We start from the raw sequence: 22,244 nt of genomic DNA, 5'->3' as shown, positions 1-22,244 counted from the left end.
CCTAAAAAAATAATAGCTGCCATGTTTGAAAAAGGATGCAGTAGTCACACATAAGGTGTACCTGTCCTATGATAAGCCTCAAGGGCCCCTCATTTTTCACAAACCCTTTGCAGATTTGTAGTTCAAAATGTGGTTTCCCCAGTGTGTTATGTACTGTATGTGAAGTATTTACTGTTTACTACAGTCTAGTACAGCCACGCAGTCAGGATTACTCAGCTGGAACAGGTTTTTGACAGTATATTTCTGCTATAGATTTTATTTAGAAGAGTTGTAGCTACATGCTCTCTTTTCTGAAAAGAAAATTGCAATGAACATGTTTGCGAATGTATTTTTGAAAGCATTTAATGTGATATTCCGCTTGTCATTTGCAGTGAATCAGACATTCTTCACCACGACAAACAGTATGAGCCTTTCTACTCGTCATTCGTGGCACTCTCTGCACATTACATCACCACTGTATGTGGACAAAGTATGTATCTTTTGTTTTCTCTTTACCATAATAGATGAGAAATTCCTATGGACATTCAGTCTAACCGTTTCAATACAAAAGTTAGTGTTTCTTGTGGTCTGAAAAATATCTCTGTTCTGTTTCTGTAGTACCAAGAAATCAGTTGCTGTCGGTTGCTGCAGCGTGCAAAGTATTGATTGAATTCTCATTGCTGCGCCTGGAGAACCCAGATGAAGCATGTGCAGTATCACAGGTGAGTGAAACAAACGTAAGACTGTCGGACTACATTCAGGGGATCATTTCAGTTTGCTCCGATCAGCCACTTGAGCTTGATTTCATTGTGTTCAATTTTGTCTGTGATTACTGACTATTTGTGCTTTTTCAACTGTTTTCTGTTTTAAAGGGAATTATTTTTCTGTATAAACCCATCGCTTAAATTGAGGAATACTGTACATTTATTTTTTTCAGAAACACCTGATTCTTCTAATAAAAGGACTTTGCACTGGCTGCAGCAGACTAGATCGCACAGAAATCATTACTTTCACTGCTATGATGAAGTCTGCCAAGTTGCCTCAAACCGTGAAGACCCTTTCAGATGGTGAGTGTCCCTTAAGAGATGCACTGACGTTAAACAATACTTCACTGATTGTAACACAAAACTCTCGGCAGTTGAATGATCGATTTATCTAACAGGGAAATTCAATGAACCCATTGAAAACATTTCCGACTCACAGCTGTAATGTTGTAATTGTTGAATTGCTCTATTAGTTTCCTGTAATTACTGTTGCAATTGTCAAGTTCTTTTGCGAGTGTTTAGCCATACAAGGGCTGAAAAGTTGACAGAAAAATCCCTTATATCTTCTTGAAATGTGTTGTTTTTCATTTAATAGTGGAAGATCAAAAGGAGTTGCCCAGTGCTGTGAACCCAGAGCTTCGACAAAAAGAAGTACAAATGAACTTCTTTAATCAGCTGACTTCAGTTTTTAACCCTGACCTTACCACCATCTTGGCCTCCCCATCAGCGGCACACATGCAGGCAAGTGATACAGACCCAGCTGCCCCCCTCAAGTATCGTCATCAGAAGTTGGCAGCTTGTTCAAATTTCTTCTCATCACTCTTTTCACTGAACTTAAAAGCTCTACACCTGTAATTTAACCTGTAGCATTCAATACAGCTGCTCTGTAGCTGCAATGTTTGTGTTAATCATGTGAACTCTAAAAAACAAATGTTCAACTCTTCCCCCATTTTAGGCTGAGAGTGATTGCGATGACCAAACCACAGATCAAGCCGTTCAGGCCAAAATGAAAAATGCCTTTGTCTCTCAGAATGTGTCAAGCTTACAGGAACTTGGTGAGTAGTTGTTGCTGTTTTGCTGGAGATTGTTGGTTTAGAAGTACTAGTTTATATTTGTCTTTACTGAAAGATGTCCAAAATTTTGTCTTTGGCAAAATCTAACATGTTGGAAAGCCAGCATTAATTAATATGTATCAAAAGTTGCCTGCATATAGCACTAAAACTAAACTGGCAAATCCTAGGGCTGTATGATGCTGGAAAATACGGACAGTTCAATGTGTTGTTTTTCTGCGATGTGAAAAGATATAGGACTGTTCACCAGTTGATTTTAAGTCATTCTAGACTGATTGGGTTGGTTTTGTAGGGGGGAGTGTATCTGCACAGAAGATCAAAAAATAAATCAGAAAAAGCAGAAAAGAGTTGTTGTCGACAGAGTACCTGTTTATGATCACTTTATTGTGTACTTCTTTCTATTCTTTTTATTTTAATCCTTGCTTGTGTCGCCAGTTGAAAAATAATGCACAGGAGCAGTATTTTGGATGTGATACACCGATCACTTTGGTATCCTAGAAGTATTAAAATAAAGTTAGTTTAGTGTGTTTTCCCAAGTGTTCTTTTACTTTTTCTGTCAAATTCTGTGAAAAATTGCACTCTGGAGCTCTCATTCTTTTTACCATCAAAATGCTTTTATTCTTCAGATTTAATTTCACTTGGCAAGTTTTATATTTGTATTTCTGTTCTTTTTTTTATTTGAGCTAGTGATTAATTTAAATAATTTGTCTTTCCAGGTGGGTCTGAGAAGTTGCTACGAGTGTGCCTCAACCTGCCCTACTTTCTACGCTACATCAACCGTTTCCAGGATGCTGTATCAGCCAACTCCTTCTTTATCATGCCTGCAACGGTGGCGGATGCCACTGCTGTCCGCAATGGGTATTTATTTTTTCTGTACTTGGTGTACATAATCCATTGTCAAAGTGTAGTGTAATACATAATTTGTTATGAAGGGACAAGATAGTCCGTTTGTGCCTGTGTAATTGATGATGAGTATTTGTCTTCTGAATTTCTCCCTCAAACCTTCAACTGATGTTCTCTTCTGGAAATCTGTTTTTAGATTTCATTCACTGGTGATAGACGTAACCATGGCTTTGGACACACTTTCCTTGCCTGTACTTGAGCCCTTGACACCAGGGAGACTACTGGACATGACGGTGCTGGCCTTGAGCTGTCTCTATGCTGGTAAGTGACAACTGCCTTTCTTCTCCTAAATCAATAACTGACTACGCTCATGTCATACTTATTGTCTGTATAGTTTTGACAGTCAAATTGTTCTGTATATGTTTTTCAAAAAACTGTACATTTCTGCCTGTTCAGGTGTGAGTGTGGCCACTTGCATGGCCATTCTACAGGTAGGTAGCGGCTTGCAGCTTCGTTCTGCCTCCACTGGGACTAAAGAAGAAGACTATGAAAATGACGCAGCCACAATTGTCCAGAAATGTGTAAGTATTATGAATACAGCATTCTCAGTGTATGTGCATATAGTACTGTGTAAAAAAAATTAGGAACTACAAGCGAGACTGCTTTAAAAATTTCTGTATTATATGCTCCTTAACTTCTTGCAAAGTGCAAAAAAAAGAAAACTCTATTGGATGTGACAACCCTTTAAAATGCCATCAATTCTTTTTGGGATACTATGTCTGTTTAGTGCAAGTTGTGTCAGATTTTTATGAACCTTTATGGTTTTGTACAATCTCTGATGTCTTCCTTGCTAACATGGTTTCCTTTGATAAAGATCAAGTGCATTTGAAATGGTGACAAGTATAAAATGTGTGTTCTCAACAGCTGGAGATCTATGAAATGATTGGACAAGCCATCAGCAACTCTCGCAGAGCAGGAGGAGAGGTAGGTACCAGCTATTAGTAGTAAACTAGAAAAATAAAAGAGTAATATGAATTCAGTGTCTTTTAATTTTACTAGTCTCTGTCACTTCGCAAGTTAGATGTTTTTTAAGTTCAAGTTGAGAACTGTGTCAGTGAAACAAATTGTACACTCTTGTGCACTTCAGCATTATCAGAACTTCCAGCTGCTTGGAGCCTGGTGCCTCTTAAACAGCCTGTACCTGATTCTGAACCTGAGCCCGACTGCCCTGGCAGATAAGGGGAAAGAGAAGGATCCCCTGGCGGCCCTGCGTGTCCGGGATATTGCTGCTCGCACCAAGGATGGCGCAGGATCGCCTAAACTTGGTCCTGGCAAAGGGTAATTAAATTCTGAATATGAAAAGTGTGCATATCATGTTTCTTGTGTTATTGCAGCTCAGTTCGGTCTTTAAATGAATGTGTGGACAGTGGTTGTTGCAGTTAAATCTCTGAAGTGTCTACATTTTGTCTAATTAATAGAAATATGATATATAATAATATAATAGAAAGCATAAACTACATACTTCAAATAGCTTGTAAAATTGTTATGCATTAAAAGTGATTCATGTGCATTCATTATGTTTTTCCTGTTTTTCTCAAGACACCAAGGGTTTGGAGTTTTGTCCGTTATCCTGGCCAACCATGCCATCAAACTTCTGACTTCGCTTTTCCAGGATCTCCAAGTGGAAGCTCTGCACCGGGTTCGTGATACAACCAACAAATATGATTTCTTTCTTTTGTTTAATGAAGAGAAGTGGAATACAGCGTGGGTTTTACAGTAAAGCTGTAATCCTGTGATGCGGTGGCCACTATCAGTGGCTTAAGGCTTCACTTGCTGTCCTCGTTGTGCAGATTATATACAGAAACCCTCTACTGGAAACATAACATTAATTGCCAGCGTGGCTAATGAGATGCAAGTTGTTATCCTGTTGTTTGAAGAACCAAAACACTTGCTATGCTTTAGTTAAGTCTATACAACTTATTATTTTTCAGAATAGGATGGTTATTCAATTCAAAAACCTTCTAAAACTACTAAAAAACCTTGAGTTTCTTGAAAATTTTGTGTCTTCATTCCATTCTCTCCCTTGACCTGCAGGGTTGGGCAAGTGATGGACCACCAGCTGAGCTCAACATCATGGCGCAGAGCACTTCCATCCAGAGGGTCCAAAGACTCATCGACTCTGTGCCCCTGACCAATCTACTCTTCACCCTTCTCTCCACTTCATACAAAAAGGTTCAGTCATTAATGCTTACAGGTCATCACTGTAAATGAGAACTGGTTCTCAATTGACCTACCTGGTTAAATGAAGGTTAGATAAATAAATACACTATGCATATAGATGTGGAGATATAACTTAGATTGATGTAGGTGTGCAAGAACATGTACATAGAAGACGAAGTGGTACCATTAAAAAAATAAAAAATAAAAAAATTAGTAGGAACAAACAATTTATGTGCTGTGTTTGTCCTCCACATATATTCCTAACAAATGTCATGTCTGATAGAAAAAGCGTGATTAAAAGATACAGCAGTGTGATTGAGAAGTTCTTGTTTTTGCTTCCACCAGGCTTGTGTTCTTCAGCGCCAGAGGAAGGGCTCTGTCAGCAGTGATGCCAGCGCTTCAACAGACTCAAACACCTACTATGAAGATGATTTCAGCAGCACAGAGGAGGACAGCAGCCAAGGTACATTATCTTTTTGGATTCTAGTAATTACATGAGCACTTTAGAAAGCCTCCTTAGTCTTCATGGTAGAGTGTACACCCACATATCAGCTCAAGTTCTTACCACTGGCTGCTGTCTGGGGACAATTTTGACTTAAATCCTAATATAAGGAACAGTGCACATATTGGGAAGCACAGCCCTGATATATAAGTTAGATCAAGACTAAACTGTTTGTGGACCATCAAATGAAGGTCTAGTCATCTAACTGTAGATGTAATAAAGACACTTCTGCTGCACTTCAGTGCTCATCCTTTATTTAACACACTGAACATCAAACCAGTAAGTCAGAAGCTTTATGTTATGTCTTCAAGGTATGCCTCCGATTTTTCTCCATGACAGTGTGGATGTCACGTTTGTGTTTGATCTTTGAGATAGTGTCAGTGCTGAGCTGTATCAGTAAAGCAAGGAGACAGTGGTGCTGTCAGTGGATCAGTCAGTTAGGTCTTGGCAGCAGTGAGAAGGGTAAATGCATACATATGCACACAGTGATGTCATTCAAATTTCTGTCCCTTCATCACACAATCACAGTGTAGTTGACAGTGTCTACTATTTCAGCAGAGAGAAGACAGGAGAAGACAAGTGCAGCTTGTGTCTCAGGTCAGCAGTTTTCTGTCCTCAGGTCAAAGACTTGGTGTCCACTTCACTGTCCTAGAATCATTTTTGTTATTGTATGTCTCACAATTTAGGCTCTGAGCTGTGACCCTGAAAGCCTAGAAAATCATAGAGCCAGAGATGAAGAGGCTTTGACAAAACAGCTTCGAGTCTCAAAATTGCTTTTTGTTGTAATTGATATGAACAGAATTTAAATATGTCAAAGAGGTTCATCTGTGGCTCATTGTGGTTTAAAGGATAATACCAGTGGTGTTGACATGTGGGCTATTATAATTATTATAATTATAATAATTATATTTATGTTAGAAGTATTCAATTCTTCAATTAAAGCTTTCTGATCAAATTCATATTAACATTTACAGTAACCAACAGTTTTGCCAGCTGGGCCAAAACTGTCGGTCGCACATTGTTTAGGTGCTTTCTCTTTAGTGTTGTTCATCCCTGTGACATCCAGGCTCTGTCCCTGCCATGTCTCAGATTTGTTTGAACATACATGCCAAACAAAGCAGCTTCTGGCAGGAGGACTGCCAGTGCTCATCCACTGATAGGCTAGCATTTAAAATGCTAACTCTGCAGGCTTGTAGTGTCAGACTTTTCAGTTCAATTTAAAGCTTTATCAACATTTAATAAATCATATCAAAGCTGAGGTCATTGCTATATAGACTTTGTTTGTTCTATGTAGTACCTCAGTGTTTCCAGCAACGTTTTTGAAAAGCTTTTTCCCTTTTCTTGAAATTGTGTTAAACCAAAAATTGGCAAACTGAGAAAAAGTGATAGTTCGGAAGCTAAAACAGATTGATGTAAGGCTTTAAATTTGGAGAATTTCTTTTTTTACATGCCAAAATAATGTCAGACCCATGTCAAAGCAGTGGTATAATTCTTGAATCCGATAAATTCAAATTGTGCTTAATGGGCTTAATCACGCAATGCTACGTCTTGCTGTCACCTGAAAAGTTTTGATTTTTGTATGTTGCATGCAAATGTGAATATCAACTTAATGTGATATTCTTTTGAAACATAAAAGTTGGATCTGAATAATCTCACTGTGCAAAGGTGATGATCACCCACAAGATTAGGTATGAATGTCTTGTTTTGTGTCAGTGTGGTGGCAATCACAGGGGCCTTGATGAAACAAAACCTGTCTACATTTTTTGAATGCATAAGTGACGGGGAAGGAGCCAGTGCTATCGTGGGTGGTAAAGTTAAATAAAGTAGATCTCATAGGGCTCCACCTCTACATGCAGAAGTGGCTCTGGAACCAAAACCCAAGACAGGAGCAACTTGTTCCTTTCCTAGTTGCGGTTGTTCAGGGTAAGAGATGTTGATCTTGCGTGGGAGACCAATCAGTGTTCACCGGGTTGGTGTGAGGAGCCAACTAATCAGGTGAATGCTGCTTTGCTGCTGTTTTTCCCGGAGAACAAGAGGGTGTCGTAGGCAGTCAGTGTATTTATGTTCTCTGGCCACCTTGGATTCCCTGAGTGAGGTCCTAGAGAGGGCTGTTGATTCTTTAGCTCTCTGGGCATCGTCAGTGCACATGTGGAGCGTTATGGGAAAACCCAGAGGGGTTGACTCAAAGCACTGGCTTGCCTGATATGAACCTGAATGGGGCCTCGTGACATCTCTGTCAGTCATGGACTGTCCTTGACAAGCACAGAGTGAGTGTAAGGTGGTGGCAGAACAATGAAGGTGGAGATGACTCTTCGTCAAGCAATCAGATCTGCTGACATATGTCTTCACTGAGGTGAGAAGAGGAGCAGAGCTATCACCTGAGCTGGATCAGGTGATGGGTGAGGATGCCATACAGACTCGGTCTTAAAGACCCACGCTCCAGAAAAGTTTTCCTGTGTCTCACTGGAGACTGGGGGTATGGATTTAATCCAGTAATCCCAAATTCTGTCATGGCTTATCAGTTCCGATGAGCAGTGAAGCTGAAGATGGAGACATTTTGGGTCTCCAAGAATTAAACGTTTTCTTTGCATAGAAAGTGGTATTTACGTTCTGTATTCATTACATATGTGCTTTTTTTTTTAGACCACTACAAGTTTTTGTTACTGAATGCCAACATTTGTTTGGTAGGATAGAGTATTTATTTGGTTCAGAGCCAATAAGGATATTTACCATCATGTGCAGGTGGTTGGCCATGTCACACAATCAACCAGTTCTTATAAAATGCCAACAGTTTGCAAAATGAAAACACTAATATTTGATCATATTTTAAAATGTCTATTTGTTGTAGCTGATGCATGTTGCTGGTGCATAAAAATCCAATGCCTGGGAAATGTTGATAGTAACACAATGCTTTCTGCCACGTAATAATGCAGCAGTGATGCGTTTTCAGTTCAGCTGATAGATGTCATCGGAGAATAACAAGACATGTATGTTGCATCAAGTGTGAATCTGATTCTAGCATTGTTTGTCTCGTTGTTGCCAGTAGCAGAAAAGCATGTATGAGATCACACACAAGAAGACAGCCATGAATTCAATATTGCATGCTTCAAGTCTTACATTTTTAGGACTAATCAATTAAAGGATCCAGCTTTGATTAATTCTTAATTAATGTATTTTTTTTCCAAATTGAAAAAGGTATTTTAAACATGACTCTATCCAAGGAACATATTTTGGCGGGAATTCTAGTGATTCTTTTTCACCTTTATAATCTCGTATAAGATACTTAATTCTAGTGCAGCATCATTTAGTGTCCATTATACTGTAAGATTATTTTCTGGAATGATGTTGGCTATGACAATATGGACTCTTAGCACAACCTTTCCCAGCAACTGTGGTGACAGAAAAACACGAGAGCATTGGCAATTACTTACTGTTTTGACGGTGAGTGTATTGGAGAAAAGGAAAACGAATATATTAAATAGGCTTCATCTTGTTCTCAGTGACAGCAATTTAAAAAATGCATGTCTCCTGAGAATAATGTTCTCTGAAGATAAATTTTGTCGTATTCCTTTTTTAAGTGGATATTCACCGACAGACCATCAGTATATGTTCAGTATTTACCGCAGTCTTTGGCTTCTGTCCACTGCCTGCACTGTGTTGTAGGTGTCATGAGCCAGTGTGAAGCTTTTTACGTTTTTCCCTTTTGAGGACAACCACTATCACTCCACAAATACCATATAGGTTTCAGAACATTTCTCCCCTCCACTCTAAGAAATGTAAATAAATATTTTCGCCTTTCTCTGCAGACGATGACAGTGAACCCATCCTGGGGCTTTGGTTTGAAGAGACAATTTCGCCAACCAAAGACAAAGTGGCTCCTCCACCCCCACCGCCTCCCCCACCCCTGGAGACCTCTCCCAGACTGAAGAGCCCCAGCAAGCAGAATCCAAGCGAGAACGGCAACATTTTAGCTGGCCGTAAAGATCCAGAACTGGTGAAGTGTCTTTCTTGTGTATCTAACAACAAACAGTATCATGATACTCAATTAACCGCACAGTAAAAAGCACATGTAATTTTATAATGGCATTGTTATGCCTCACCACAGTTTATGAAAGTGACAGACGACTAACTCAACTCGTACCTGTTTGTCCCTGTAGTTCCTCAGTTTAGCCTCTAGTATTCTGAACTTCATCACCACCTCAATGCTGAAGTCCAGGAACAACTTCATCCGCAACTACCTGAGCGTGTCTCTCACAGAGCAGCACATGGCTACGCTAGCTAGCATCATCAAAGACGTGGACAAAGATGTCAAAGGTGAATGACTGACGGCTTATCATGCAAACTGTAAAATTCACTGATTTCCTGACATAGACCTGCACACCATAATTACTATACAGCAGTGCAGTCCACTGGTTATTATAATATGATTTATTTTCTCAGGTTCATCAGACGAAGTGTTTTCTTTAGCTCTGTATCACTTCAACCACACCCTTGTGACCTCAGACCTTCCATCCCCAGCCTTGCAGGTAAGAGGAATTTTAGTTTTTAATCAAAGGAAAAAGGCTTTTAAACAGTAATTGCTATGATTAATTCTTATTTAAAAAATAAAAAAAGAATTATATATCTGACGTCAGTGTAATTTTATTGTATCCGTTTGTGTTTTGCAGAGCACCCTTCTTCAGCAGTTAGGTGTTGCCCCCTTTTCAGAGGGTCCCTGGCCGCTGTACATTCACCCACAATCGTTATCAGTACTCTCCAGACTTCTCCTGATATGGCAGCACAAAGCTAGCGTGCAAGGAGAACCAGATGTGCCTGAGTGTATGAAAGTCTGGGAAAGGTATAACAACCATGGCGTTCTCATCTGGCTGTCAGGTTTAGTGGTTCCCTAGATATCAGTTAGTATTGTTGTTGTGACCCACTTGTGTACAATGGCACTATATATTTTGAATTAACATTACCTAGGGAACGATAGTTTGCACAACACCATCTGAATTATGGTCTATCTTATACTTGCACACATTTAACAAAAAAAAAAAAATATAGATATATTTTTCCTTATTTTCATCTCTGCTGCCTTTTACTTTCCTCTCTCAGATTTTTGGGAACCTTGAAGCAACACACCATCCAGGGTTCTATTCACGGAGAAGACGATCTTAATGTGGAGCACCTCCAACTCTTGCTGCTCCTTTTCCACAATCTGTCAGAACGTGGTCGTCGATCAGTCCTCACTCTGGTCACCCAGGCCATTACTGAAGTGGCCCAGAGCAGAGACTCCCAGCTGAAGGCCGTCCCCCTCAACCTGGCCCGACTGTTGCTGGTTTTTGACTATCTGCTGCGACACTACTCCAAGGCTCCGTTGTACCTTTTTGAACAGGTTAATGACTATTTTTAAACACTTGTCCAGATGGTTAATTGCATAAATTAAGTTTTTTTTTCCTGTTTGTTAGGTATATATGTACCTTGATTGTTCTCAGAAGTAGAAAAATATCCACAGTTTTGTTTCTCTTAATCTCTTTAGAGCAGCTACTGATTTCACATCACATCAGATAGCTACGTGGAATCTTTAAATAAATGTGAATGTTGGTGACTGATGACAGGAAATTTAACTCCACTCCACCTTAAATATTAATAGGTGCAGTACAACCTCCTCACCCCACCATCCACTGGGCCGAGTTCTGTTCAGGAAGGTGGCAAACGTAGCAGTCTCCCTCTTTACTATGGATTCAAAGAGGTGGAAGAGAACTGGGCTAAACACTGTTCAGCAGGTAAAGCTAACAAAGGAATATGCTTTTTTTTAAAACAACTTGCACATATTAATTTCATGTTGACTGTGTTCTTACTTGTCCTGGTAGTAGATGAAAAATTAAAATTATTTTTTTGTTTATTTCAGACTCGAATGTTCAGCCAAAGTTCTACTGCGTTCTGTCCCCTGAGGCATCCGAGGATGATATCAGCAGACTAGACAGCAAGGTGGGGACACACATTTTTCAATTCAATTGATTCAGGTTTTTATTAATTACATGTGTTTGTTAAACTGTGTTTTCTAAACATTTTTCTGTGCGTCACTGTCAAATATTGTTTTGTACTGGCAGGTTTTTCCAAAGCTATTCAATGGAGCAGTTAAATACGATGAACTGTACGCGTGGCTCGTCTCACTCCTGGCAGCGGGTTCTCAGTTTGACACAGCAAGAAGACAAGAAACCAAGCCCATCACTCCAATGGTAAGAACACAACACATGAACAAACTTTGAGATGTGCAAACATTCGAAACCAGCCCATGAAGCAGGTAGTATTTCAGGTTTGCCCAAACTGCATAACAGCACCTGTCACCTGCAGTTCTTTATGCTCAGTGTGGCCCCACCTTTATTTATGGTTTAGTTTTTTAAAATGATCTGCAAAGAGAGAAGTGGCACAAGTGGCCAGTTTGTTTTTTTAAGTGGCTGACCTCCATATATAGTTTACTTGAGTTGTTTATTTGACAAGGCCAATGCACATTAATTATGTTTCTGAATGACACGGTACGTGTTTGTCTGTAGTTCTTGAGCTTAAACAAAAGATAAAACATTTTCAATACACGTACAATGCAATGCAATTACATAAAAGATAATAATAGTACACAGAATAATATTATGAGTGAATATTATAGAAACAATGCTGTAGTATATTCCCATAAGACATATTATGAACAATACTCTATAAAATGACTTGTGTTATTTGCAGCAAGCGCACATTGTTTCGATCTGCGTACTTTGATAAGACAGCAACACACAACCCTGTCTTTATGTACATAAATCAATAGGCACCCATCCTTTTATTTGATTGGAGAAAGAACAGTAGGTTGTGTTGCTTCTTATGTGTTCTTGTGTGTTACTCCAGTTTCGTGATGCTTTAACAGAATAAAGAGCTCGGTGGAGGAGGAGCTTTGTTATTGTTACCTGAAAAACTAAACTCAATCTCCTCTGTTACCATATTTCCCCAGTTTCTTGAAGAAAATACAAAGATGGTATTCCTGAAGCTTCCTTTGTATGAATTTTACTATTTGTGTTGTGATTCAGTGGGTTTTAGTGGAGCATTGCTTCCCTAAATGTTTTAGCTGCATCAGTGAGAATACATTTTCTTTTTGAGAAACCTGATCAACAGCGCATGCTTGTTTTATCACCCTGCGCAGGAGGCCTGCTCCCTTCAGTACTACTTCCTGGTACTATGGAGGATCCTGGGGGTTTTACCACCCTCAAAAGCCTTCATGGAGCAGCTAAAGACTGGGTGCAGCGACCCCAGTGAGAGCGACATCCTGCACACACTGCGATGGTCCTCACGTCTCAGAGTGTCCACATACGTGAATTGGATAAAGGTATTGGTTTCATGTCGTTTTTGTTTTTTTTTACATTTTTATTTTTATTTTTCTTTAAAGCCAGGGATATTACATTTGGCTTTGATTCATGGACACCAAGTGTAATTGCTGCTTGATTTCCGTTCAGCTTTGAATGATCAAAGTATACTGTGCCCTGTTTTAATCCTGTTACTTTTATTGTGGTTTGCTTTGATTTGTGATCATTCCTCTGTCATCGCTGCCAGGAGCACTTGGTGAAGCAGGGGATGAAAGCAGACCAGGCAGCCTCTCTGGTTGAGATGACAGCTGCTAAGTGCAGCACTGTTAAGTATGATGTGGAGCTCGCAGAGGAGTACATTGCCAGACAGGTAATGATTACAAGTTGTCATTGAGTGCCAGTGTAGCTACTGCTGTCTAAATACAGTTTCTGACTCGATTATCACCCTTTCAAAACTTGATTATGTTGCAGATTTCCACCTTCTCAAGTGTAGACCCAAATGTCATCCTTCCACTTCATCAGTTGCCCTCTCTGCAAGCTATCTACACACTGGATGCAGTCATCTCTAAAGTACAGGTTTCTTTGGATGAGCATTTGTCCAAGGTTGCCATTGAGGCTGACACCCACAAGTCCTCTGAGATCACCAAGAACCTGCTCCCTGCCACGCTGCAGCTCACTGACATTTACACAGCCTTCACAAGGTAAGAAAGGGCCGTATTGACAAGGCCGTGTTTTATCTCGCAGTGTGGAATACAAGGTAGTGATTGATAAATGCTAAATATGTGATAGTGATATCATGGAAAATAATAAACGTCAACTCCATATACACAAAACATCCCCACACTTGGATATTCCCACTGCGATGATACAATGCGGCATCATTCTTTCCCCAGTTGGTCTTACATACACAGAACTGTCCTTTTGTTACTGCCATAAATCTCAAGCTCGGCTTCATCAGTAAATAGGATGGTTTTTTTTCCAGTCGTCCACTGTGAAATGCTTTTATGTCTTATTTCACCCCCAGACCTTGTTTTCCCTCCTGAGAAGTGGATTAGAGAATGTGTCTTTCCTTTGATAGGACCTTTGCTGATTGGTGTCTTTGTTTCGCAAATTCTGTATGTGTGACAAAGTTGCTTTTTGGTCTCTCAGTGAACAAAGCTTGAAGTAGATCCACTTTCCACAAAGGGCCATATACTACACCCTTAGAGGCTCTTTAGTCTGTCATTATCTGATGCTAAGGAAGCATCTCTTTGCTCACTTTCACTTATTTGTGATGCAATGTTCCTCTTCTATAATACTACTTAGTAAGCAATGTTCTGTGGGAAACATGAGGCACAACCATATTTATAAGAAGTGAACAATGGCTGCAAGTTGATTTAGTTGAAAAAACCTTTGCCAGTCAGCTCAAATCGACTTAAGTTTTATCTGAATGAACTAGAATTAGAATTAGAATAAAACTTTATTGATCCCTTCGGTACAGAACCAGAAAAACAACACAACACCAACATAAAATCAGCAACATGCATGAATGCAAAAAATGGAAAAGATGCAATTCAGTGAATTTTAGGAAAAAGGCAGAGTCTTTATTTTGTATGCCATCGTCTCTTGTGTTTTATCCTAAAACTTTCTGATTATTTTCTCATCATTTTTTAATCTGGTCTCAGACTTTTGGATGCCACTCTATGAATAGGAATATAAGAAAATCAGTGAACTCTTTTGTAAGTTTTGTAACCAGTTACCCTGATCCACTCATTGATCCAAGCTTGTCTTGCCCAGATCTTACCTGCTCATGAACATCCCAGAGGAAGGAGAGAACAAGCTGACAGATGCTAAGCTTCAAGGTTACGCTGCAGTTCTGTCTATTGGCTCCACCCGTTGCAAGGCCAACATGCTGGGTATGTAGAAGAAATACTCAAGAACACTGTTGAACAGTACATTTGCTTTGACAACTTTTTTGGTACAGCTACTTTTTCAGCCTAAACTTGTAATTTGAATCTTCACAGGTCACAGTATTATGCAGAACTTACCAACAGCCGTACAGACAATATGTGAGACTTGGAACGGCGTCCACACCAATGAATTCCCCAACATCGGCTCATGGGTACGTGAGTCAAGTTGTTAGTTTGACTGTTGCTTTCTGTAGGCACAGGGTTCCATGCTGCAACTGATTGGTCACATTTTGAAACCATTTTATTTAAGTTGCGAGTGATGTTGCTTAAGTGATAATGGTCTGATATGTAATCATAGACGTGCAGGAAACACAGAGAAAATTACCTTTGTAATGTTGTCATAGTAACATTTGCACAAGTACATTAGTACTAGCAGCTAGTATTTAATGGCCACTATACTGTTTGTTGAATAAGAAAAACATTGTATCAGTAACTGTGAGACTAAGAGGCTGGTGTGTTTTCTCTTTCAGCGAAATGCGTTTGCCAATGACACCATTCCATCAGAAAGCTACATCAGTGCTATCCAAGCAGCTCACTTGGGCACACTGAGTTGTCAGTCCTTACCTCTGGCCTCTTCTCTGAAACACATCCTCCTCTCATTGGTTCGCCTCACTGGTGACCTCATTGTGTAAGTGTTTGTCCAGTTCAGCTGTATGTGCCGAACAGAAATGAAAAACTGTTACGTCAAGTTAATATTGCTGTGTGTTTGTCTCTTCAGTACCGAGGAGCTGAATCCCTCACAGGTTGTGGGAACTCTGCTGCCGCTCCTCCTGGAGAGCAGCACAGAGAGTGTAGCTGAGATCAGCAGCACCTCACTGGAGCGCATCCTCGGCCCATCAGAGTCGGACGCCTTCCTAGCTCGGATCTACGAGCGTTTGGTGACTGGATGTTACAACATCATTGCTAATCACTCAGACCCCAACAGGTATGCCATGTGTGATGTCGTTCATTAAATAAACCTACATTTCTTAGAGTAAAACTGGTGTTGGTTGTAGTGAGCCCATGGAAATAATGTCATCTGCTCAGCTATTAATCTTCTTTAGCGCATTGTTTTCTGTTTACAAGCCTTCACTTTTATTGTTTGTTGTTTTCAGTTGGTTGCTCTTACAAGGTTTTATCTCTCATTTGTAGTGGTTTGGATGAGTCTGTCCTTGAGGAATGCCTTCAGTACCTTGAAAAACAGCTTGAAAGCAGTCAGGTGCGAAAGGCGATGGAAGAATTCTTTTCATTCAGGTATGTACTCAACTGATTTTTTTTTTTTTTTAAAAAGGCTGCATTAATGCTAATTTATACATCTACTTCACATATTTTCTGTTTGTTCTTTTCCAGTGGGGAGCTTGTCCAGATTATGATGGCAACAGCCAATGAAAACCTGTCGGCAAAGTTCTGCAACAGAGTGCTGAAATTCTTCACCAAGCTTTTCCAGCTCAGTAAGTCTGCTTTTGTCAGGAGTTGATTTCTAACAATAAAATGCTGTCTAATGGCTGGAGTATGCTTCAGATGGACTAGTTTGTACGAGTGTTGTACATACAAAGGTAAGTGCTACTCCAAATGGTCAAATTTGAATGCGGAGTGAAAAGCCTGCTGTGATAGAGAGACGACAAGCACAAATTGCATAAATTAGGGTAATGCCACACACTTTCAGACCATGTGTCCCCAAAAATGTACATGGTGTTGCACTTGGTTTTACTCATAAAAGTGGCAGAAGTACTTGTGTTCAAAAAAAAAATCTTGAAGATAAATGTTTCACCTTTGCTCACATGCTAGTAGCTATTTTACGAGGACGTGCTTGGCTGACGATCTTGGGATAGGGATGTTCCAACAAATGCTATGTTTGAAGCATGCTGACAGCTACTCAAAAATCTGAAATCTTAAAAGCTGCAAGCTCCAGATGTGTTAGACTTTTCTAAGCATCTAATCTCATGGTAATGTTGTCATCCTCAGCGGAGAAGAGTCCAAACCCGAGCCTGTTGTGTCTGTGTGGCTCTCTGGCCCAGCTGGCCTGTGTGGAGCCTTCTCGTCTGCAGTCCTGGCTGACACGCATGACCGCGACACCACCAAAGGACTCGGAGCAATTGGAAATAGTGCAGGAAAACCGGCAGCTTCTGCAGCTGCTCACTACTCATATTGTGCGTGACAACAGCCAGGTGGGCGAAGGAGTGTGCACAGTTCTCCTCAGCACACTTATTCCCATGGCAACAGACATGCTGGCCAATGGGGATGGAACAGGCTTTCCTGAACTCATGGTCATAATGGCCACACTGGCCAGCGCTGGACAGGGGGCTGGTCATCTACAGCTGCATAGGGCAGCTATCGACTGGCTGACAAGATGGTAAGAAACAAGTTTCACTGACATGGAGCTCAAAGTCCTGTCACATTTTTTAAGATATATATATATAATTCACATTTACATGACAGAACCGCATGTTTTCCTTTCTGATTTTTTGGGAAGTTTGCCACAGCTAAGGTCATGAAAAAAACTGCTCGTTTAAGGGACACTTAAATTAAAATGTTGTATTTTGGGTCATCTAATCATATACTTGTTATCAAATATCTACATTTTTGAATATTAATTTGAAATTACCCGTTTTGCAGCAAAAAGTATTTAACACAGAAGAATGTCGTGGAAAAAGTGAGCACAAACTTGTCTCATGGAAAGGTAAGTTTTGTTTGATTTATCAGTATATTCCATAATTATAATTACTAGTGTATGGAAGCACTAGTTTACAGCAGTAGTTTAGAAGTGCATATTTAGACTTCATCCATGTCTAGTTATGTTTTAAATAGTGGCACTTCCAAAGGGAATTAACAGCATATTTGTATATTAACAGCAATTGATGTGTACCTCTTCTTTAATTCCAGCACGCCAGCATGCTGGAATGCTCATGCCACATCATCTCTTATTTGGCTGATGTCATGAATGCCTTGCGGCAAAGCAGTGGCCAAGGCAACTCAGCACTGCTCATGGAGGGAGAAGAGAAGGCCATGGAAGTAGACTCAGACTGGGTGGAGGAACTGGCAGTAGAGGAGGATGATTCCCAGGCAGAGGACTCTGTAAGATGTCATTCATTTATCCCTGTCTTTCTTATACAGGGCCATGTTTGTAAATGCTTAGTATACACTAAAATGTAAAATACTGTGAAATTGTAACATGTTGTGATTACAAATTCCCCCAAATTATCAGTGCATTGTTGTCTCTCAACTGATTACAAAATGCCAAAGTATTGTACACAATTAGTTCATTGGTTTGGTTCTGGTTTTAAACAATGTTCAGTAGAACAAGATGGAATGAAAGTACTACATAAACAAATTGAAATGCATGAAAGATGCAGTCATTTGTTTTTGCTGCACTAACTCGTTATTTATTTTGATTTTAGTTTCTCTTAGTCTGTTGTAGAGAACAATCCATACTAACAAGTATGTCACTATTTCACAGGATGAAGACTCGCTTTGCAACAAACTCTGCACCTTCACCATTACTCAGAAGGAGTTCATGAATCAGCACTGGTAAAGAGAAGTTTACTGTTTACTGTGATTTTGATTTTAGTCTTGAATGAGACCACAGGTTTTTTTTTTATCGTGATCAACAAATGGAATTTTTACGGAAGGTCAGAGGTCAGATTTGTTACACACTAAAGCTTTCATAATTAAAAATAAAGAAAATACCTCTGAAGCTATAAAAAAAAATACATTCTGCATTCAGTAAATTCATTACATGAATTACAAAAAGTTGTTGGTATTAATCAAAATCCATGGGAACAGAATGATACCACACTGCTGATTTAGTGAAGAAACAATACACCAAATACATTCATGGGTGCAAGGAAAAGTAATTAGTTGAATTATTAGTTAATAATTAGTTGATGTGTGAGTGACATACAGTATTGTCTATGTGTAGGGTTTCTCTTTCTTAAGCGCCCACGTGTGAAATGGCACATTGCAGCCAACGTAAAATTTCTCAACACCTGCATCCCTTTATGCAGCTACACTCAACACTTGAAAAACAATCTGTTTACTTATGACAGATGAAAGTCCGTTGTATTATGTAGCACTGACTTTACTTTTCATTCTGCAGGTACCACTGTCACACCTGTAAGATGGTGGATGGGGTAGGTGTGTGCACAGTGTGCGCCAAGGTCTGTCACAAAGACCATGAGATCTCCTATGCCAAATATGGCTCTTTCTTCTGTGACTGCGGTGCCAAAGAGGATGGCAGCTGCCAGGTGAGACCGAATACCTCAGGTCATCATGGGAAGAGAACAACAGCGGTAACTTTGGCTTGCAAGTCATTCCCCCATTGACTTCCATCCAGTCATTTCATTTGATCAGGGTTATAGCTAGCCCACACATGTGGCCAGAAATGTGAGAAATCATGTTACGAATGTCTGTTGTCAACTTTTTGTGTACTAAAAAGGCCAGCTTCCCTAGTTAATCTTAAATGATGGATTTTTTTTTTTTGAATGTGCATGTGATGAAGAACAAACCATCAACTACATTTTACTTTTAGTTTACCGTTTCATAAGATGTATGATAGGCCTTAAGCATTCTTTGTTTGCTCTTACTTGCAGTGTTTTCTTCTTCTGTGTTAGTGTTGTGATTATAATTGCTCATAATAGTTTTGTTTTGCAATTGTACATATTATAAGTGGAGGTTTATTATCCTCTCAGTGGACAACATCATGAAAGTATATGGTACTGGCATGCAGCAAATTCCTGTCATCACTGTAGTTTATGTTTCCAGTGATATCCAGAGTCTTGTCAGCCTGTGATTTTTGTTTGCCTTTTCGACTAGTTCAGCTAAAGTACACCTCCATCAAACACAATTTTCCTGACCATCCTTTTGACTATTTACTTCACAATGTGGAGAAGCTAGCAAAGTAAAACCAAACTCAGATAATCCTAACTGTAAAGAAGCTGAATCAAAATGATTTAATGTGAAGCTATTGCATTCGAGTGCTGCCATTTCAAGTATACTGGCCTGTGAGTACTGACATTATTGTTTTTCTCACTGTTTTACTGTGTTACATTATCCGCAGGCTTTGGTCAAACGCAGCCCAAGCAGCGGTATGGGCTCTACTCTCAAGGAATCTTCAGCTTTCCAGAGTGAACTGCGTATGCCTGAGAGTGCTATTCGCCACCAGAATGCCTCCCCCTCCGACAAGGGCAAGGTCACCATCTGTGATGGCAAAGCCGGGGATGAGGACCGACCTAAGAAGAGCAGTGTATGCAAGAGCATTGAGGGCTGCCAGGAGGAGCTGCTAACACAAGTGGTTAGAGAGAACGTTTATCTTTTCTGAATTTACGACTGTCGGTGTCTCTGTCTGGTGCCTCTTAAGACCTTTAAGATTTCTTTCGCATGCACTACACTCTGCATGGTCTGACCTATACTTTTGGCTCTCTTTTCTGTGACAGATGGGATCATCCACTGCTGCAGTCATACTGGAGATGCTTATGTTTCTCATGGAAGCCATCCAGACCAACTTCCAGCAGGCCTCAGCGGTGGGAAGCAGTAGCCGAGCCCAGCAAGCCCTCAATGAACTGCATACTCAGGACAAAAATGTGGAGATGACAGACCAATTAATGGTATAATGACGTACATAGTTCTGAGTGGCTATGAGAACCGCATGGCCCCTTGATCATTTATCAGAACGTGATTGGAAACAACATTATATCAAAAAATCTTATGTGCAGCAGTTCAGTGTTAATTGTTGCTCTTTTACTCAGGTGCCCACTCTTGGCTCTCAGGAAGGGGCTTTTGAAAATGTGAGGATGAACTACAGTGGAGATCAGGGGCAAACCATACGCCAGCTCATCAGTGCTCATGTTCTGCGTCGTGTCGCCATGTGTGTCCTGTCTTCACCCCATGGTCGCCGTCAGCACCTTGCCGTTAGCCATGAGAAGGGGAAAGTAAGCTGAATCTGTGAATTGTTTTTGGTTCCATTAAAGGAGCTTGAGAAAAGAATTGTTCTCAAAGTATAGTTTAAATATTTGTAGTGTTTTTTTATGCACTGTGTTCCCCGTGGAAAGAAGCACTCCAACAAGAAAGCAAAAATGTGTTCTTCTGTTGGTGCAGTACAGCTGTAAACAATAATGATGCCTCTGTAATTTTCTTTACGTAGATATATATTATAATTGTGTATAGCATTCAAATAATTAGATTTTTTTTGTTGTAAATTGAATTACCAGTTTGGAGTGTTTTCATTGTTGAAACACCACATGACCCTTTTTCCTCTCAATCTCCCGCATGACAGATAACAGTTCTGCAGCTGTCCACTCTGCTGAAGCAAGCTGACTCAAGCAAGAGGAAGCTGACTCTGACCCGTCTGGCCTCTGCCCCCGTCCCCTTCACTGTCCTCAGTCTCACAGGCAACCCCTGTAATGAGGATTACCTGGCTGTGTGTGGCCTCAAGGTCAGAAAACCAGCTTCTTTAGAAATTTAGGATTACTGTTTTTATTGTAGTATTTATGTCCATGCATAGAATTGGAAAACTCACAGAAAACAGATCAGTAGAGGTGTTATGCAAAAGTAATAATTATAATTTGCCCTAAATAGTGATCATTGTAGCGTTGATAATAGATGATCATGCAAGGGTATTGAACTGTTCCTTTGTGTATGAATGTTTACAATAGGATTTTTAAAAATGTGTTATTTAACATTGTTGTGTTTTTTTCATTTTTCCCAGGATTGTCACGTACTCACATTCAGCAGTACAGGCTCTGTGTCAGACCATCTGGTGTTGCATCCACAACTGGCCACAGGCAACTTCATCATCAAAGCTATCTGGTTACCAGGCTCACAGACTGAACTTGCCATCATCACTGCTGACTTTGTCAAGGTATGTTTTAATAGAATAGACATACATGCTTATATTCTGTAAGTTTAGTTAGTGTATTGACTTATTCAGTTTTTATTGATTTGGAAAGGCAGTCACACATGCTAAACATATAATTGTGATCATATAGCTATTTGAAGAAAAAAGAACAAAAAGGCCTTGCTAATTATTTGTCTTTTTCTTTTCGTCTCCCTTGGCAAACAGATCTATGACTTGTCAGTGGACGCCCTGAGTCCCATGTACTACTTCCTTCTCCCAAGTTCCAAGATCCGTGACGCTACATTCCTTTTCAACGAGGAGGGGAAGAACATTATTGTAATAATGTCTTCAGCGGGTTACATGTACACTCAGATCATGGACGAATCTAGCAGTGCTCAACATGGCCCCTTCTATGTCACAAATGTCTTGGAGATTACCCACGAAGATTTGAAGGTAACTTGATTTTACGCTTCGACAACAGTAATATGCATCTAAAATCACATGATGTTAATATTGTCCAAAGCTGTAAACACCAAGAGCTAAAGACATGATTGTTCCCTAAAAAGATCCACACTCTGCAGTGCATGCATTGCTTTATCATATTTTTGAATATTTGGTTGGGGTTGACTGAACACTCTCATTAGGGTCTACACTCTTTCCCGCTCACTACACTTGGCCAACAAAAGGCGCTGGATACTACCACCAGAACAGGGCCTTCTAAGAGTCCCTCTTAGTCTTTAATAAAATACTGAAGACCCAGCTGTTCACTGAACACCTT

General features: G+C 40.0%; 1 protein-coding gene across 8 annotated transcripts in view; it reads left to right on the top strand.

Annotated features, from left to right (window-relative positions):
• ubr4 (ubiquitin protein ligase E3 component n-recognin 4) overlaps positions 1–22,244 on the top strand; it is a 51,184-nt gene that overhangs the window by 2,864 nt on the left and 26,076 nt on the right. For 3 of the 8 annotated variants that reach the window (XM_008302252.1, XM_008302251.1, XM_008302250.1), the window contains exons 2-43: positions 372–469; positions 598–701; positions 917–1,046; positions 1,339–1,484; positions 1,699–1,798; positions 2,530–2,671; positions 2,853–2,977; positions 3,113–3,237; positions 3,581–3,640; positions 3,804–3,994; positions 4,256–4,355; positions 4,751–4,888; positions 5,222–5,339; positions 5,934–5,975; positions 9,185–9,372; positions 9,536–9,692; positions 9,819–9,904; positions 10,046–10,215; positions 10,473–10,752; positions 11,011–11,143; positions 11,269–11,348; positions 11,471–11,599; positions 12,547–12,729; positions 12,954–13,076; positions 13,178–13,407; positions 14,483–14,601; positions 14,710–14,807; positions 15,126–15,283; positions 15,374–15,580; positions 15,787–15,888; positions 15,985–16,085; positions 16,600–16,987; positions 17,251–17,314; positions 17,518–17,709; positions 18,092–18,162; positions 18,731–18,923; positions 19,691–19,924; positions 20,067–20,237; positions 20,379–20,561; positions 20,906–21,064; positions 21,338–21,490; positions 21,692–21,919. In XM_008302252.1, the coding sequence (XP_008300474.1) occupies positions 372–469; positions 598–701; positions 917–1,046; positions 1,339–1,484; positions 1,699–1,798; positions 2,530–2,671; positions 2,853–2,977; positions 3,113–3,237; positions 3,581–3,640; positions 3,804–3,994; positions 4,256–4,355; positions 4,751–4,888; positions 5,222–5,339; positions 5,934–5,975; positions 9,185–9,372; positions 9,536–9,692; positions 9,819–9,904; positions 10,046–10,215; positions 10,473–10,752; positions 11,011–11,143; positions 11,269–11,348; positions 11,471–11,599; positions 12,547–12,729; positions 12,954–13,076; positions 13,178–13,407; positions 14,483–14,601; positions 14,710–14,807; positions 15,126–15,283; positions 15,374–15,580; positions 15,787–15,888; positions 15,985–16,085; positions 16,600–16,987; positions 17,251–17,314; positions 17,518–17,709; positions 18,092–18,162; positions 18,731–18,923; positions 19,691–19,924; positions 20,067–20,237; positions 20,379–20,561; positions 20,906–21,064; positions 21,338–21,490; positions 21,692–21,919 (6,199 nt within the window). The remainder of the gene's footprint in view (positions 1–371; positions 470–597; positions 702–916; positions 1,047–1,338; positions 1,485–1,698; positions 1,799–2,529; positions 2,672–2,852; positions 2,978–3,112; positions 3,238–3,580; positions 3,641–3,803; positions 3,995–4,255; positions 4,356–4,750; positions 4,889–5,221; positions 5,340–5,933; positions 5,976–9,184; positions 9,373–9,535; positions 9,693–9,818; positions 9,905–10,045; positions 10,216–10,472; positions 10,753–11,010; positions 11,144–11,268; positions 11,349–11,470; positions 11,600–12,546; positions 12,730–12,953; positions 13,077–13,177; positions 13,408–14,482; positions 14,602–14,709; positions 14,808–15,125; positions 15,284–15,373; positions 15,581–15,786; positions 15,889–15,984; positions 16,086–16,599; positions 16,988–17,250; positions 17,315–17,517; positions 17,710–18,091; positions 18,163–18,730; positions 18,924–19,690; positions 19,925–20,066; positions 20,238–20,378; positions 20,562–20,905; positions 21,065–21,337; positions 21,491–21,691; positions 21,920–22,244) is intronic. The other 5 variants (XM_008302258.1, XM_008302257.1, XM_008302260.1 and 2 more) reach the window with 3 other exon arrangements.

Source organism: Stegastes partitus, unplaced genomic scaffold, assembly GCF_000690725.1.
Source record: "Stegastes partitus isolate 25-593 unplaced genomic scaffold, Stegastes_partitus-1.0.2 Scaffold1782, whole genome shotgun sequence".
NCBI lineage: Eukaryota > Metazoa > Chordata > Actinopteri > Pomacentridae > Stegastes > Stegastes partitus.
This window is presented reverse-complemented; position numbering and strand designations above follow the sequence as displayed.